Source organism: Melanerpes formicivorus, unplaced genomic scaffold (assembly GCF_026170545.1).
Source record: "Melanerpes formicivorus ecotype bairdi unplaced genomic scaffold, bMelFor1.0.p_v2 SCAF_1, whole genome shotgun sequence".
In the NCBI taxonomy this organism is placed as follows: Eukaryota; Metazoa; Chordata; class Aves; order Piciformes; family Picidae; genus Melanerpes; species Melanerpes formicivorus.
This window is the reverse complement of record NW_027142353.1, coordinates 24,989,030-25,004,228: the sequence shown is the minus strand read 5'-3', so window position 1 is coordinate 25,004,228 and position 15,199 is coordinate 24,989,030. Positions and strand designations below refer to the sequence as shown.

Genomic DNA, 15,199 nt, shown 5'->3' with positions numbered 1-15,199 from the left:
ATGAAACTTTCCCTGTGCTATCTCCACTTTTAAATCTATACTCCTGCTGTATTATGAAGCACTTATAGTTTCTGAACAGTTAAAATGTAAGCAGCACAAAAGCAAGTATGCTAAATAACAGTGCACAAACTCCTGCTTCTTGTGGGCTTCCTCATTTACAACCAACGTGTTTTTCTAAAGCCGATGTGACATTTAGACTAACCTTGCTTTCACAAGCTTAAGAGTGCAAATATTCAGAGTAAAGCTCCATGATAATTTTACATCTCCTGCTGCCAAAGATACTTAAAAACCAGTAATGCTTAACATGATTGTTCTTGACCAGGAAAAAAAATAAATTAAAAAAAAATGGCCAGTGCAAGGCTGGGTTTCTTTTTATTGTTAGAAGCTTAAAGCATAACATTTCACCAAATACAAGAAATTTAGGGGGTTTCTGACATTACAAACATCTGATTCATCAAGAGAATGTGTTCAGCTATACATAGTCTGACGTTAAATCATCAGTTTAAGGTATATTAGTACATGCTTGAAACATGGCCAAAATACAGTCACAAAATAAGTACTTGGATGCTTCTAAGTTTGAGACAAGTCAGAGAATTGAGTGGAATAAACTTCCAACAAATGACTGTACACTCAGTGACAGCCTCAGGGCAGAATTATTCCAGGAGGACGGGTACTTTCTCATGCTTGGTTCCTTCAGATTGAATTTGGTGAGGAATTTGAGAATTTGATAAAAGCATTTTGAAAAAGACAACATTTAACAAACGTGAAAAACCAAGTTAAGTCTTCACAGGAATATAAGGATCACTCACCACTCCACTCCTCAATTGCCTGTATGCTTTACAAATCTTTAAAAAACTAATCTGTATCCATTTTGGTTTCAAAAACACAGTACACCTGAAAAACAAAACATGACTCTACTGATGGGGAATACAAAGATGTGAACACATATTTAAAATGACTTCTGAAAGTGGATCACTTCAGTAATACAGCTATAAGACAAGTTAAACAGTACAATAAACCATGCATCTTCTGACTTGTCAGATCAGCTAAACTACTTGGTTAACATACAGCAACGCTTTTGAACACTTCCGTAAATTCAGCTTTTCTAGCACAAAGGAAGAAAATAAAACCAACAGATTAAATTTGTTCTTCAAGTGGCTCAATGCTGTCCAAGTGTTTTTTAGGTGCATCATCACTATGACGGCTTTGGCAATGGGTTAAATGTTTCTTAAAGCCTCGGGGGAAATTTGATTCAAAATTACAACGTGGACACTTCAACAAGCTTTGACCATGCGCAGCAACATGGTTTTTAAGAAGAGACTCCAGGAGAAAAGCTTTGCCGCATATTTTACATTTGTATGGGCTTTGAACATTATGCTTGTTAACTAAATGGTGCAAGACGGCACCTTTCTTCATCGCACGGCAGCAGCAGATCTTGCAGTAATACTTCCCCTTGCCACGCTTCATGTACTTTGCTATTTCTTCCTCGGAGATGAAAGCCTCTTTCTCCTCAGTAAACTGCAGCACGCAGGGTGGCTGTGTGGGAGTAGCTGCATCTATTTTGCTCTCTTTGATGTAATCGGATGACTCCATATCATATTGTTCTTGGTCACTGTTGGATTCTTGCTCCTTTATCTCCATCGAGTCCATCTCTGGTTTTCCACATTCGCTGCTATTTAGTTCAGAATCTGAGTTCTCCTGGTTTTCCTTCTTGGGCTTCTTTTTGGGGCATGAATAGAATATGTCTTCTGGTGATTCTTTGGCCAATATTGATTGTTCATCCTGTGAGAATAAATCATCCAGTGGTTTCTGATCATCTAAACTGTGAGAAAGAAAGTCACTCTCTCCAGACTCACTAGGTGTCTGGGGCTCAGAGGAAAATCCTGGAGCAGACTTGTGAGGTTCGGAAAACAGCATGTTCCTCTGGATTTCAGTAGGTACAGTAGTTTCAGCGTGTCTCTGGACATCAGAGCATAAAGCAGCAACAGGCTTCTGCATCTCAGAAAATATAGCATGCTTCTGAACATCAGGGGAAACAGCAGATTTCTGGGGGTCAGTAAAAACAGCTTGTTTGGGGGTCTCAGGAGAAATAGAAGGAGTAGGTTTCTGGGACTCAGTAAAGAAGCCATGTTTCTGAGTTTCAGGAGAGGCAGATTTCTGAGAGTCTGGAAAGGAATTATGCTCCTGAACTTCAGGGGAAATGGAAGCAAGTTTCTGGACTTCAGAAAACAGAGTGTGCTTCTGTGCATCAGAAGAAACAAGAGCTGACTTCTGGCCTTCTGAACACAGTGTGTTTTTCTGGCCTTCAGCAGAAACAGCCAGCTGACTCTGGGGCTCAGAAAAGACAGCACGTTTCTGGATATCAGTAGACACAGAGGGATTAGATTTACGAGACTCTGGGAACAGAGCTCTTTTCCGATGTTCAGGGAAATGAGGCCGTTTCTGAACCTCAGACAAAGCAGCGGAGGTGGATTTCTGAGTTTCAGAAAAATACACAGGTTTCCGAGACTCGGAGAGTTTCCAAGATTCAGGAGATACTGAAGCACCAGGCTTACGGACCTCAGGAAAGAAAGAAGGCTTCCAAGAGTCAGAGGAAACTGTGTGACTAGACTTTCGAAGCTCAGGAGAAACGGGGGAAGAATGCTTCCATGTGTCAGGGGATAGAACGGGTTTCCAGCCTTCGGGGTAAACAGACGAGATGGGTTTCCATGGCTCAGAAGAAACAAGAGTAGACTTCTGGGATTCAGAAAAGGATGTAGACTTCCATGAGTCAGAAACAAACCTCCTAGGTTCTGGTGACACAACAGGGCCAGGCCTTCGGGCCTCAGGGGCAGACCGTCGCGATTCTACGGACACCGACATGGCAGGCTTTGGAGCCCAGGGAGGCACTGTGGAAGACTTCTGCATCTCATGAGGTGTAGATCTCCAGGGCTCAGGGGACACAGTTGGATCAGGTCTCCATGACTCTGGTGAGACTGCGGGAGCAGGCCTCCGGGTTTCAGGAGAAGTAGCAGAAGCAGGCTTACGCATTTGAGAAGGATGTCTCCGGGGCTCAGGAGACCCAGCCGGGGCATACCTTCGTGGTTCAGGAGATACTGCTGGAGCAGGTTTTTTTGGCTCTGGTGACACAGCAGGGGAGTATCTGCGAGGCTCTGGAGACACAGCGGGAGAATGGCGACGAGGCTCTGGTGATACAGCAGGGGAATGCCGACGGGGCTCCGGAGACATTGCTGGGGAATGCCGACGGGGCTCTGGAGACACAGCCGGGGCTGACTTCTGTGAGTCAGGCGACACAGCTGGGGCTGACTTCTGTGAGTCAGGTGACACAGCTGGGGCTGACTTCTGTGGGTCAGGCGACACAGCTGGGGCTGACTTCTGTGGGTCAGGCGACACAGTCGGGGCTGACTTCTGTGGGCTGGGGGACACAGCAGGAGATCTCTTCTGTGGGTCAGGGGACACGGCAGGAGACTGTTTCTCTGAGTCTGAGGATGCAGCTGAGGCTAACTTCTCTGGATCTGGAGATGTGGCAAGGGCTGACTTTTCTGAATCTGGGGACATGGCCTGGGCTGACTTCTCTAGCTCTGTGGAAATCACTTGAGCTGACTTCTGGGGCTCCAGAGATGATGAAGATTTCTGAAGGTTGGGGGAAACAAGAGGTTCAGATTTGGGGAGCTCAGGAGAAAGGGCAGGTTTATGTGCCTCAGGGAAAAGGGAAGATTTCTGTGGCTCCAATGTGACAGTTTTTTTGGATGGATCTGAATCTCCTTCTACCTGTCCTTTCCGCTCCTCATTCCACTTCTGAGGTGTTGCATGCTGTGCCGTGATGTGATAATACACATTGCAATACATCTTGCTGGTAAAGAAGCATTTATGACAATGAAACAGCTTTGCACTTTTTTGATAAAATATAAGTTTACCCAAACCAGCAGCATCCATTTCATCGCAATACTCTGGGTGTATGGTACCCATATGAATTTGTGTGTTTTCATAGTCTGTTCCCCTGAAGCTACAGTGATCACACTCTAGGCGCTCTGTGGCTTTATGTAGTATCTGCAACACATCCATTTTTCTACAGCCAGTAAGAGTTTTCACAGCACTGCACCTTTTGAAGAGAATGCTTCAGTTCCTGCAAAAGAAGGGGAAAAAAAATCTGTATACTCAATATTATTTTCAGCTCTTTGCCATTTATAGATAACTAACTGTGTGCTTTCCTCCCTTCTCCCATTTTAGAAAGCATAACTTCTGCACAGGTACCAGCTACTTCATACAGAAATCCAAATATAAGTGTCTCCAACTTCTGCAAGTCGTTTTACTTAAGTAGAACTTGAAAAACAAAGCTTATATTTAACAATAGGTCTTCCTAGCTATGTAAAAATATCTGCACTCAAATGATAAAAACAGAACCCAGATGATGAAGAGCTAAGTATACCTTTCATTTGATAAATGTGACTTGCTTTTCTCAACTGTCTTTTCTTCACAGATTTGAAGTGCTTTTACTTGTGTCACTGTCCTGGTGTAATACAACCTGCTCTCACAAGCAAGCACCCCCTTTCCCCCCAAAGATGGGGTGGGAAAGTAACACAAAAAGCCCTGTGTTACCATAAGGAGTTTAGTGAGATGATTACAATGTACCATGTCTCATAGCCTGTTTCACAGAAAAACACAACAAAAGCAGAAGCAGCAGCAGAAGCCAGCAACAAAACAACCCCTACACACACACATCAAGCCCACAAGGAAAGAGCAGCACCCCAAAACCAGAAACAGTAACTGGAAATAGGAAGCCTCTCGTGATATAATCTGAACTACATGCCCCATGATACTGTGCTCTGGGCAACACTTTCATTAAACAGCTGGCATGACAGCATCGTATTGGATAAACACCTGCAGATTCCATTGGCAATACCAATGACAGTTGCACAGGTAAACTGAAAATTAAAAGTACTTTGAAATGGTGGTTTTGAGAGAGCAATTGCAAAAATACATCCTCATTACAAAATTTCAAAGTAAATTAGCCGGGTTTGACACAGACAAAAATCTTTTCAAAAAGAAAACAGCAGCCTAAAGCCTGTGCCCTGTTCATGTCTCTTAAGTACTCTTTTCCTTTCAATAATTACGTGAAAAACAAAAGCTGCTGCTCATGACAACTTTATCCACTCTGAAAAGACTTTTTTCAATTCCATTATTTCATCTGCTTCCCTAACAACAACAAAAATACTACTTGAAAAATAACAACAGTGACTTTCTCCTATTTGATAACCCTCTGTATTCAAAACATTATTTACCCCACCCCAAAGAGAAAGGTGAAAGTTTCTCAAAATTATTGTTATTACAAGACCTTAAAAAAAGAAAAAGGAAAAAACAACACAAATCACCAAAAAAAACCCCAACCACCCCCAAACAAAACCCAACAAAAAATCAACAACCCAGAAATGCAGCATCTCAAATGCAAATTGCATTCAATGCTTTGGCTAGATTTCACTATTTCCAGAAGGATTTACCCAAAGTACCTACTACAAAAAGCAGAAAACCAAATCTGTCCACATTCTATAAGTCATTTTCACATAAATGTAGGAGGTATCTCTATAGTGAAAAGAAATATTTAGACATTTATTTGAAATGCATAGGCCTTTTTCTTATAGGTTCAAATAAACAGATTTTACATTATTATAATGTTAAGCTATCAGCCTAATACTGGAGGTCTTGTAAGACACAGAGGATTTTGTGTTATCTTAACATTAACTTTCCTGTCCAAATACATATTATAGTACCAATTAATTTAAAAATATGCATCCCAACCAAGTTTTCTTGATTTCCTTCTGAAGCATTTTCACCCTGGTTTCTTATGGAAATGAGGCTTACACAAACATATAGCCCTACAATCAATGCCAATCAAACTGGACAAAGGGATCTGGTCTCATTTTAAATCTCTGTAAGTTTCATGGAAATCAGACACTGAGTAGAGAACTAAAGAAATTACTCCACTGAGGCTAAGGTTGAATATTTCACTTAACAGTTACTCGATCTGTTTAGCCTCTCACCAGAATACACCAATGGTCAGTATGCAAATACTCTTAAAACCTCCAGACTAATTAGCATCTGATTCAGCCTGTAAGTAGGAAAAAAGAGGAGGAATTAAAAATACCAGAGCAGTGAGCTACTTTAGGTTTGGGGCAGGGACAAAATGAAAGTGGATCAGCAGCGCTGCTAAAAGAAGACATTGATACAGGGGAAAAGAAATAAAAAAAAAAAGCAGGACCACAGACAGAACTTTAAGAGAGACCATGCTTTAAATCTATGAGACAAATGAACAGCATCCAACCACAGGCCACGTACACACAAGAAATAATTGCACTGCTCTACAAATACTGAAGTGGAAGGCCGTTTGGGGTATAAGTTGTAGTTTCCCTGCATTTTTAGCAGCCATTCTAAAGACAATCCAAAATGCAGTCCATACCCCATTCAGTGTTGACCACAAAACACTTCCCAACATGTTGTAACAAAATTTGTAGTCCTATAAAGGATCAAAACAAACCAGAAAGACAGTAGTAGTGCTCAGCAGTCTACATCTCTGCAATAGCAAATAATCTGTCAATTGGAAAACCCCAAAGCAAACCATCTCTTAACACTCCAGAAAGACCTAAAAGTCTTTATGAATTAGGGTCTACTTTTTGGTTGAGGGATTTGGGACAATGGCAGGAGAGGAAGACTTCCATTTGAAAGCCAAAAATGCTGAACTGATCATGAGCTAAAGAAAAAGAATTGTTTTTTACCAAATCACAGCAGAACAGTTAGGACAATAAGGAGACACTTCCCAATCACATTTTCAGAAGTGAAAGGGAATATGTCATTTTCAAAATTGGTGGTAATTCTGAATCCCCCATTTTCTGTTCATTAGGGGAAAAAAGGCTTTTCAAAAATGAATTTATCATAGCTTACAACAAAGTTTACCAGGTAGTCTCTTCTACACCCTTCAAAATTTCCCTGCTCTTTACATGTCACCTAACTGTTGCCATTTTTGCAGTTTTGTCTTCCGTACTCAACTCCACTTCTCCCTACCTTCTCTCCTTTTCTTCTGTCCTATCTGACTTTACAACACAAATTTCCATTTTCTTTCCAAATGCAATGGTGAGAAAAGGTCCCTGGCTCCCTTCCATAAACTGTCCAAATTGCTACTAACCATTTTTGATCAGGAACCACAAAAGTTACAGGCACTTTCTAATTTTCGTTTCCAGACGTTTAAAGGTCAACATTCAAGCCTCTGGCATAAGAATGGATGTTAACAAGTCGATGGTACTTTCTCTCATACTGCCACTGGTTGCCATTTTTCATTTCATAACTTCAATACACTAGGTGAAACTGAAGAAAGTGACTTTTTTGCTGAAATCTGTTTAACTAAGGCATGTTACTGAGCAAGGCAACTCTTCAGTACTGCAGCACTTTAGACTGTGACTCTACGAAAGAGGAAATTGAGGTTTAGTTACCATGAGACTAGCAACAAATCTGAACAGTGCTGAGCCACTATTAATTTATGCTGACAATTTAAATTGTTGAAATGCTTCTGAAGGAGTGAGCTCTGAAATGTTGTTGGTCCACTTAGCACATGTCTGAACAGCTAGTCTGCAAGACTTTCCTCTCAGTCTCTCATGATCTCTTCCCACTCTGAGCAAAAAAGCCAGTTTCTATATAACTTTGATCACCGCTCTCCTCTATACATGGTTTTGTCACACAGACACCACTTTTTTTTTTGCCCTCAACTGCTGCATCAGAACCTGTATTACACTGGGATCCTTTCTTGCCTCATTTGGGTGAAAGTCTGAGGAACAGCATATCACTGTTTTCTAAACAGTCCCATGTCAGCATAGCCAATCAGGCTACAAACTGTATGCTCAATAACCAGGTCCCCAAGGCTTTGGACCTGCATGAACCGTGATGTAATCTGCACACAGCAGCATCTTTTTTGGCAAGACTCAGCCAAGGGCTCAGGTCCAGCCAACATGGATTTAGGAGGGGCAGGTCCTGCCTCTCCAACCTGATCGCCTTCTGTGATCATGTGACCCATCTGGTGGATGTGGGGAGGCCTGTGGATGTGGTCTACCTGGACTTCAGCAAGGCCTTTGACACCGTCCCCCACAGCAAACTGCTGGCTAAGCTGTCAGCTCGTGGCTTGGACAGCAACACTCTGTGCTGGGTTCGGAACTGGCTGGAGAGCCGAGCCCAGAGAGTGGCGGTGAATGGTGCCACATCCAGCTGGCGGCCAGTCACTAGTGGCGTCCCCCAGGGATCAGTGCTGGGCCCCATCCTCTTCAACATCTTCATTGATGATCTGGATGAGGGGATTGAGTCAGTCAGCAGCAAATTTGCAGATGACACCAAGTTAGGGGCAGATGTTAGTCAGTTAGAGGGTAGAAAGGCTCTGCAGAGGGACCTCAACGAACTAGACAGATGGGCAGAGTCCAATGGGATGGCATTCAACAAGTCCAAGTGCCGGGTGCTGCACTTTAGCTACGGCAATCCCATGCAGAGCTACAGGCTGGGGTCAGAGTGGCTGGAGAGCTGCCAAACAGAGAGGGACCTGGGGGTGCTGATTGACAGCTGCCTAAACGTGAGCCAGCAGTGTGCCCAGGTGGCCAAGAAGGCCAATGGCATCCTGGCCTGCATTAGGAATAGTGTGGCCAACAGGAGCAGGGAAGTCATTGTGCCCCTGTACTCTGCATTGGTTAGGCCGCACCTTGAGTCCTGTGTCCAGTTCTGGGCCCCTCAGTTTAAGAAGGACATTGAGACACTTGAAGGTGTCCAGAGAAGGGCAACAAGGCTGGTGAGAGGCCTTGAGCACAAGCCCTACAAGGAGAGGCTGAGGGAGGTGGGATTGTTTAGCCTGGAGAAGAGGAGGCTCAGGGGTGACCTCATTGCCCTCTACAACTACCTGAAGGGTGGTTGTAGCCAGGAAGGGGTTGGTCTCTTCTCCCAGGCAACCAGCAACAGAACAAGGGGACACAGTCTCAAGCTGTGCCAGAGGAAGTTTAAGCTCGAGGTGAGGAGAAAGTTCTTCACTGAGAGAGTTGTTCGTCATTGCAATGGGCTGCTTAGGGAGGTGGTGGAGTCACCATCCCTGGAAGTGTTCAAGAGGAGATTGGACGTGGCACTTGGTGCCATGGTCTAGTCATGGGTCTGTGGTGACAGGTTGGACTGGATGATCCTTGAAGTCTCTTCCAACCTTGGTGATACTGTGATACTAAAAAAGACAGGCCATGCTCTCTCTGCATAAATGCTCTATTACAGACAAAGGGACCTAGCTCTGCACTGCTCCAACTCAAATCCACAAAAAGGGTAAGGAAAATAATTGGTGTGATCAGTCTGGCAGGTTGCCCCATATGCATTGCAGAGAACTTGACCAAATACTAAACACAAACATCATTCCAGTCATTTGAAGCTCTGTGAGGATAAGTACAGATCTCAGGGTGAAGATCAAATTGTCATGAGAGACAGGTCCCCCACAACACAGCACAAGAGGAAACAGCCACTAGAGTATCTCTTAAACCCATTTGAAGATTCCTAGGAGTGACAAACAATCTCCCAGCTGACCATCTGCTATGCAGGCCCCAGGCCACTTTGTTTTGTTGAGTGCAATGCCAGCATTCTGTTCTGTAAAGAGGACACTGCCATCACCCCTACTCAAACTCGCTGTTAAAGGATGTGTCATGCTGCAGTGGCTATGGTTGAGGCTGGGCCACTTGCCACTTAAGACTACAGATTGCACTGCATTCCTTAATCCCTGTTTCTGCATCTCCTACTTTTCTCATTTTTCATGGCTGCAACACTGAAACACAAATACAGATACAGCCAAACAGAACTAATTACAGATGTTCACATCATGCCTCCACTTCAAGACGAAGTCCTAAGATTCAACCAAAATTCTAGAATTTGCAATATTAAACTTTATCTTAAGGCAGCCAAAATGCATTCAGAGTCTTCTTCAGACAAAGGTTTCTACTGAAATCTACCTGAACAGGTAAGTGCCTCTGTCTCCAAGCACTGTCTCCATATAGCAAGCACAGCAACAACATCAGCACCAACTCAGCTCTTTTTTGCGGACTTGAAGAAACAGAGATCAACGTTCATCACTCAGGTTAAAAGCTGCTTGAAGAGACACAAAGATTTCATCAGTGAGACTATCAGTCTCTACTGCTGCTCAGTCAACCACTCTCCCCACCTTCCATTTTTTCACCCATGTCTAGAACCTACATAAAAAAGGTTCCTACCAGCATCTCTCTTCTCTCCACAGCGATGCTGAAGATCCTTAAACCAGTTCCTGTCCCCTGCACTGCAGTTCTGGCCATAATCTCCACCACCATAGGAAGAACAGAAAAGTAGCAGGGCAAAAGAGGTCCCATATCTACCTGAGAAAGGAACAATCATCACTACTTTTCTCATTTGGTTCTTAGAACCCAAGAGCACAAAGCCACGATTTGGCAGAAAGAAGAAAAAGTGCCAATCCTGAGATTGGCTACGTATACTGCAGAGTGCCGTCAAACAGCATCAGCCATCTTTGGTGAGCTTCTTAAGACTGAGCAATAGCTGTGGCCTAAGCTAACGCATGGACAGAGAAATTTCCTTGTATTTTCCCAGCCAGCAGATATAAGCACTTCAGCAATAGTTCCTGGATTTGGTATTCCATCCTCCATGAGGATCCCACTAAAGATTAAGTTGCATTTCCTCTAGTCCATAAAAAAATCTCCCCGTGGTCAAAAAAAGTATGAGCAGGAGATACTGTGTATAAGAAAGAATCCACTCAAAGGATGGCACAACAAGGACTCTGGCAGCTAACAAGATGTCTCCACTTCTCAGCTCCATTACAAATTCATAGCTAGACTTCTACTAAACATTTCAGGTTATTTTCAATAAACACCTTCTACACTCAGAGTTGCAACATTTAATATATCTCTGTATTTTCCCTCTACAGAGGAAGAGCTGTAACTGTCATGATGGAGCACCAGAGGGAAGTAACAAAGGGTTCAAAGCTGAAGATCTAGATTGCCTGTGAGTACACAAAAAAATACAGGTTGTTGTTTTAATGTAACAGGTGGAACTTCAGAACACAGCAACAAGTTGTCTATCATATCACTTCAAAATCACACTGGCTTTGGTTCTCTCTGGCAGAAGGATCTATACCTCTTTTCCTCTTGATAAAGAATCAAGCCTGATGAGACTCAAGCAGATAACAAAGACATGCAGCACACATCAATGACGCCAGCACAAAATAAATCCCTCTCCAACCACAATGGACAACCTTTATCGGTCACTGCACAGGAAAAATACTGTTCACTTTCACCAGCCTTGGAATTTTCTTGGATGCAAAGTGTCCAGCCATATCCTCTATTGGCAAAGAGGGTCAACAGTGGAGTTTGATCCCAACACAAGAAAGTTGGATACAGCTGCAACATTGCCTCTACTTGCAGCAGCAGACTCTTGCTATGTTTAAGCAAAAGGAAAAATTACATGTTCTTGCAGTGCCAAAAAGTAACTGGCATTCTGGTGGCAACATGATGCTTCTATTGTAGCTACATCCCTGTGTTGTGACTGACAAGAAGCAGAAGTTTAGTTCCCAGAAGAAGCTGCAAATACCCCCCCAGTGTGGCAGAGCAGGCACTTCACAATGCAAATGCAGGTTAAATGGGTTCGCTTTCAATGCACAGGCAACAAAACAGGCAGTGCTGTGCCCCTGCTAATCCAGCAGCATACTCACAACTGAACTCCCAGCTACTACCCCTTCTATAGGGGCCAAGTCCCATCAGTAAGGACAATCACTGAACCACATCTTTAAAATTACACACCTAAAACCAGCACAAACACCCTGACCTGCGCAGCCACTGAAACATGCTGGAACGTGTCCAGAGAAGGGCAACAAAAATGGTGAGGGGTTTGGAGCACAAACCCTATGAGGAGAGGCTGAGGGAGCTGGGGTTGCTTAGCCTGGAGGAGGCCCAGGGGAGACCTTATTGCTGTTGACAACTACCTGAAGGGAGGTTGTAGCCAGGTGGGGGTTGTCTCTTCTCCCAGGCAACCTGTGACAGAACAAGAGGACACAGTCTCAAGCTGCACCGGGGAGGTTTAGGCTGGATGTTAGGAAGAAGTTCGTGGAAAGAGTGATTGGCCACTGGAATGGGCTGCATAGGGAGGTGAAGTCACCATCACTGGAGGTGTTTAGGAAGAGACCAGATGGGGTACATGGTGCCATGGTTTACTTGATTATATAGTGTTGGATGATAGGCTGGACTCGATGATCTCAAAGGTCTTTTCTAACCTGGTTAATTCTATTCTATTTGATATGCTGTGAAAACATGAGACGCCAGATCCAGGCAGAAAATGGCTGTATTATGCCATGACATTTTTCCAGGTTCAAGTCAGAAGAGAGCTGAAACATGGCAATACTTGATGCACATGTAAGATGACTTAAGAAACATGAAGGGGGTAGAACTGTAGATGTTCTGCAAGATTTGCACCTTTGCTAAAAGAATGACAAGTCTACAAGGCAACATTAGTTAATACAAGATCTAGCAACAGTCTAAATTGCAGAGTAGTATCAATGCATCCATGACAGATTCAGAACAGGAAAATTTAACTCCATGCACTTCTGATCAGGCTCTGTATCTCCAAGTTACTGCAGTACTGAACCTGAGCTTATGAAGTGCAACTGGACTTGCCAGAGCAGAGAGACTACAAAATAAGATTGAGAATCTTGGTGACACCATGATATGAATCCCATTTTCCATTATCCTGAAAGCAAATGAGATTCATGGGGATGAACAAAATGAAATCCAAAATTTCTATATCCCTTACTTACTCAGTACAAGTGAATCTTCCAATTACCTCTCCTACTTCTAATGGTGCACAACTGTTACCAGCCCTCTGTGTGCAGGCAAGCATCAAACCCTCCTAAAACCTGCACCAGCTACTAAAGATTTCTGCTCCTCTAGGCCTTCTCTAGGCTCCTCAAAGTGAGATTAACACAAGTAAGTGTCCCCCAGTTCAGAAGACAACTCTAAATTGACACTAACAGTCGAGATGCTTCATCCATTCCTAACGATACAAGGATGCAACCCAATGACGTTCTGCGTCTTCGGTTTATATATGCTTCACTGATCTCGGTAGCGATGCGGTCTCTCCTCGCAGAAATAATCTGTCACGAGTGGAGAGGACAGTGCCGCCGGGGCCACGTCCTGTGCATAACTCGTTTTCCCGAGGCGTCTCGCAGCGTGCTCCACCTGCTCCTCGCTCTGCCGGCCATCGCTTTAACTTTCTTTCGGGGAAGGGGTGCCTGTGGGCTGGACAGCCAGCGTCGCCCCAGCCCGAAGCCGCGGGGCCGCTCTCCCCGGCACAGGGGGCCACACCGCCCATTCATTCCCGCGCCGCCCGGCGATCTCCCTCGCTGCCTTCCCACCCAGTGCCCAGCGCCGCTACCGAGCCCCCGCCGGTTTTGTTCCCCCGCGCCGCAACCCAGTGCCGGCCGCTTGAGCGACATCCCCCCGACCCCCACCCTCGCAAGGGCCACCCGCTCAGCCGTCGCGACGCCGCGGCGGGGGCTGGACAAGGGGAAGGCCCAGGCCCGGTGCCCAGGGGGAGGGGAGCGGGCCGGGCCCCGACTGACCGTTCTGTGCGTGCGCCGGTGGCGGGAGCAGGGCTGAGAAGGTCTCCCCTCTCCGCACTCACCGCTGAGGCAGCTCCGGAGCGACAGCGGGGCGCCGAACCGGGGGCAGGGGCTGGGCGCAGCCGTCGCCAGCAGCGGTGACGGCAGCAGGCCGGGCCGCCAGCGCTTATGGGCTCAGGCCGTGGTGGAGAACAGGGGGAGGGGGAGGACGAAGAGGGGAGGGGGAAGGGGAAAAGGGGGAGGGGGGGGCTCCGGGAGGAGGCGCGCCGCCGAATAGCGGCTGCTTTATCGGTTCCCCCCGGCCCGCCCGCCGCCCAACCGGAAACGTCGTCGCTGGGCTCAGCCCCTCCCCGCCTTCCCCTGCCGGCTAGAGGCGGGGGGAGCCCGTCAGGAGAGCAGCGAGCAGGCGGAGTCACGTGCAGCTGCTGTGGCGGAGGAGAGGGGAGAAAGGAGTCGCTGCGCCCTCGCTCCGTGGGCCCATGGGCTGCTCTGTCTTATGCCGCCTTTCGCTCTCCGCCCCGCCAGCAGGGGGCGTTAGTATGCCGGCGGGGCTCACCCCGCCGCCGTCAAACGGCTAGGGCTGCAGGGGCTTCCCTCGCGCGCCCCGCCTATTAGTGCGGCAGTTGGTGGCGAGGGAGGGAAAGGCTGGGGGAGTCCAGTTGCCGCCGCGTTTTCCTGTGCCTGGTGGCTCAGGTTGCCGACCGACCGACCGCTGCTCATTCTCCCGCCCCGCTAGGTCCCACCACGCCGAGAGGGCGGACCGGGACACGCCGGCGGCTTGGCGGTACTTCGCTGTCACAGGTCCCGCGCGGGGAGGCAGCCGGGCAGGCGGCGGGCCCGGCTGCAGGCCCGGCCGTTTCTAGGAAGAGGGAGAGGCAGTATCACTGGGAGCATGATCGCCCTGTCTCTGCGGCTGTTGGCTGTGGCTCTGTCCACGCTTTGCCGGGCGAGCGAGCGATCCGGCGGTATTCATGGCCACGTGCGCGCTGCTCGCGGCTGGCGTCAGGCCCTGGTGCCGGCGGTGCCCGGTGTCGGGGGGAGCTGGGGGGGTTTGTGCGTCCGCCGGAGCGTGCCTGGGGACGGCGTTTTCTCCCGGTTACAGGGCCGAGCGGTGAAGCCGCCCAGGAGATCTTGCACCAAAGCTTGGTGTCCTCGTCACAGTGAACGTGGGTTGGGAAGGGGTACCAGAGGGCAGGAAACTGGCGAGGCAAAGCACGAGAAACGTGGTTTCTAGGTGTAACTTCCACAGCTGTTCACCTGAACCGTATCCTGGGATAAGGTTTGGGTGTAGTTTAAGATACCTTATCTGGGTGCTTACACGTCCTTTTTGTCTAGTTTGGAGAGCAGAAGGTTGATGGCTAAGCTCATTGCTTGCTTCTTGGGATCCAGGGATAGCGTATGTGGGAATGGCTCAGTGCTGCGTGAGGGGTGGTTTAGACCCGGCATTGGGAAGCATTTCTATAGTGAGAGAATAGTCAAGACACTGAACAGGCTTTCTAAAGAGGTGGATGATGGCACAAGCCTCTCTGTGTTTAAGAAGCGTTTGAGCAAATC

At 46.6% G+C, this 15,199-nt stretch overlaps 1 protein-coding gene and 1 pseudogene across 4 annotated transcripts; one reads left to right on the top strand and one right to left on the bottom strand.

Moving 5' to 3' along the window:
• Positions 1-353: 353 nt before the first annotated feature.
• On the bottom strand, positions 354-13,949 carry CHAMP1 (chromosome alignment maintaining phosphoprotein 1). 4 transcript variants are annotated; one of them, XM_068137313.1, is made up of 2 exons: positions 13,646-13,949; positions 354-4,126 (listed from the first exon to the last, which is right to left on the bottom strand). In XM_068137313.1, the coding sequence occupies exon 2, from the start codon at positions 4,063-4,065 to the stop codon at positions 1,138-1,140; it is 2,928 nt and encodes a 975-aa protein (XP_067993414.1). In that variant the 5' UTR covers positions 4,066-4,126; positions 13,646-13,949; the 3' UTR covers positions 354-1,137. The 4 variants fall into 4 exon arrangements, with proteins under 4 accessions (XP_067993414.1, XP_067993431.1, XP_067993441.1 ...); XM_068137330.1 differs by having other exon boundaries at positions 13,708-13,949; XM_068137340.1 differs by lacking the exon at positions 13,646-13,949 and adding an exon at positions 13,056-13,412.
• Positions 4,807-9,160, top strand: LOC137444255 (uncharacterized; annotated as a pseudogene).
• Positions 13,950-15,199: the final 1,250 nt, after the last annotated feature.

Coding starts and splice junctions, on each gene's coding strand:
- CHAMP1 (XM_068137313.1), bottom strand. CDS start 4,065: ATGGATGTGTTGCAGATACTACATAAAGCCACAGAGCGCCTAGAGTGT.